Source organism: Monoraphidium neglectum (assembly GCF_000611645.1).
Source record: "Monoraphidium neglectum strain SAG 48.87 unplaced genomic scaffold scaffold00757, whole genome shotgun sequence".
Classification (NCBI taxonomy): domain Eukaryota; kingdom Viridiplantae; phylum Chlorophyta; class Chlorophyceae; order Sphaeropleales; family Selenastraceae; genus Monoraphidium; species Monoraphidium neglectum.
Window position 1 is genome coordinate 17,570 of NW_014012871.1, and position 2,375 is coordinate 19,944.

General features: G+C 73.9%; 1 protein-coding gene across 1 annotated transcript in view; it reads right to left on the reverse strand.

The window, feature by feature from the left end:
• Positions 1 to 2,375, reverse strand: part of MNEG_5173 (hypothetical protein) — a gene marked incomplete at both ends in the record, with an annotated part of 3,547 nt that continues 1,172 nt past the window's right edge. Inside the window, 4 exons of the mRNA XM_014046356.1 lie at positions 1 to 267; positions 454 to 901; positions 1,148 to 1,459; positions 1,669 to 2,243. Coding sequence (XP_013901810.1) covers positions 1 to 267; positions 454 to 901; positions 1,148 to 1,459; positions 1,669 to 2,243 — 1,602 coding nt within the window. The remainder of the gene's footprint in view (positions 268 to 453; positions 902 to 1,147; positions 1,460 to 1,668; positions 2,244 to 2,375) is intronic.

The window sequence follows — 2,375 nt, forward strand, 5'->3', positions numbered from 1 at the left end:
TCAAGCCTGCGGCCGGCTCTGCAGCACCCACAGGTTGCCGTCACAGTCGATGCCACCCTCCACGTCCTGCGCCACCGCCGCGCCGCCCTCCGCGGCGCCGAGCGCGCGCTCCGCCGCCACCGCGGCCACCGCCGCGCCCCACAGCGCGCGCAGCGCGGAGGCCTCGTCGCGGCAGAGGGGGTCGCGCGCGTAGTCCGCCGGGGCGCGCGGCAGGGGGGCGGAGGGGTGGGAAGAGAAGAGGCCGGCGCCGCTGCAGCCGGGCAGGTCCTCTGAGGGGGATTCGGGTCGGTTGGGAGGGAGATGAAGCGCCTTCAGCGCAGGAAGGGCAGGGCACAACGGTTGCGGGAGCAACAATGCCTAGAGTGTAGACCACGGAGGGCCAGCGGATGGCAATCTTGACAAAGTAGGAGGGGGGGGGGAAGCAGGCAGGAGAGCAGGCTGGTAGCCAAGCACCAAGGCGGGGGACGGCCTGCAGGGCATGCACGCGGCGACGCTTCGAGGCGGCTGGCGCCGCAGGCCCTCGCCTGCGTTGCTGTCCGACCGCGCCATGACCACCCCATCAGCCGGCTGCGGCGCCGGCAGCACGTGGCTCTTCGAAGGGTAGCTCGCCAGCCGCACAGACCGCCGCAGCGCCTCCAGCGGCGGCGCCCCGGAGCCAGCGCCGCCGCTGCCGGCCGCGTCAAGGCTACTCAGCGCCTTGTGCACAACACCAAACAGCAGCCCCGCCACGCCGCCGCCCTTGCCGGCCCCGCCGGCCGCGGCCTGGTCGAGCGCTGCGTCGACCGCTGACCGCGCGACGGCGCCGCCCAGGGCGCGGCCGGGGAAGTCGCCCGACACGAGGGCCTCCCCCAGGCCCGACACCACCTCCACGTAGACCTCATCACTGCTGCCTGTGGTGGGGCTGTGCGGGGCGTTCCATGGGAGGCAGGGAGGGAGGGGGAGAGTTGGGTCCTAGAGGTGGACTAGTGGGTGGAAGGAGCCGACAGAGAGGTGGTGTGGTGACTGCAGCACCACAAGGGCTGGAACGATGCTGCAGCTTTCATGGGTAATCGACACGGACGTGTGTGGGGAGGGCTGGAGCAACCGTTGGGTACCGATCATACAGCCGGCCGCGTGCCCTGCAACTCCCCAAAGCCCACAGACCCACCTGCGGGTGTGCGCCACAAAGGCGTAGCGGATGGGCGCCACCGGCTGCAGCAGCACCGCCATGCGCAGCGCCGAGCGCGGCAGCCCCGCGTGGCGCAGCGCGGCCGCCGCGCCCGCGCCCCACTGGCTGGCGTACACCTCCAGTGTGGCGCGCCACAGGCCGGCCAGGGCGTCCCCTTTGCCCGCCTGCTGCTGCTGCTGCTGCTGCTGCTGCTGCTGCTGCTGCTGCTGCTGCTGCTGCTGCCACCACTGCAGCCCCTGCTCCAGCAGTGACCGCAGGCCCTCGGGGGCTTTGAGCCGCATCACCTGTGACCTGTGGATGATGTGGGAGCCGGCAGCACCACGGCAGCGCGCAGCATCGGCGGCCGGTGACCTTGAGGCCTTTATATGCTGCACCAAAAACCCACAAGCCCAGCACGCCCTCCCTTTGCTTGCGAGTCATGAAGACTCAGCCGCGCGAAAGATTGCACATCGACAAACAACCTGCGGGCTCAGGGGTTGTCTAGGGCAGGCCCTCATCACCTGATCTCGGCCAGCAGCTGCTCGCCAGCTGCCCCATGCGCCCCCTCCGCCGCCAGCCGCCCCTCCAGCCGCCGGATCTCCCCCGCCGCCGCCTCGTTCGCGGGGTCGCGCAGCACGCCCTCCTCAAACGCCCCGAAAGGCATCGCCGCCGACGCCGGCGCGCGCAGCCAGCCGGGCAGGCCGCGCGCCAGGCGCCGCGTGTTGGCGCTCTTCGCACCCACCAGCCCCGGCTCGAAATCGTCCATCGCCACCGCCCAGCGGCCGCACCACGCGGGCGCCGGCGTCGCCGCCGCCGCGCCGGCCGCCACCTGCGGCTCTTCGCCGTTGCTGTCGCCGTTCACGAGCGCCGCCGCGAGCTCGTCCGCCGTCGCCTCCCGCAGCGCGACGCCGCCCTCTGCGTCGACCCGCAGCGCCACGCCGCGCCCCTCCAGCTCCGCCGTGCGCGCCGCCTCGCGCGCATCCAGGCACGCGACTAGCGGCACGCCCGCGCCCCTCGCGCGCACCGCGGCGTGGCAGAGCACGTCCGGGCAGTGGCCCAGCACCACCACCCCGCCGCACCCCGGCGGCACGTCCTCCTCCCCGCGCACGCGGTCGACCAGCAGCAGCGGCCGCCCCGCCGGCGCCGCGCCGCCCGCCGCCGCCGCCGCGATCACCGGGCCCGCGTCCGCGAGCGACGCGACCCGCAGCAGCGGCCCGACCGCAGGCGC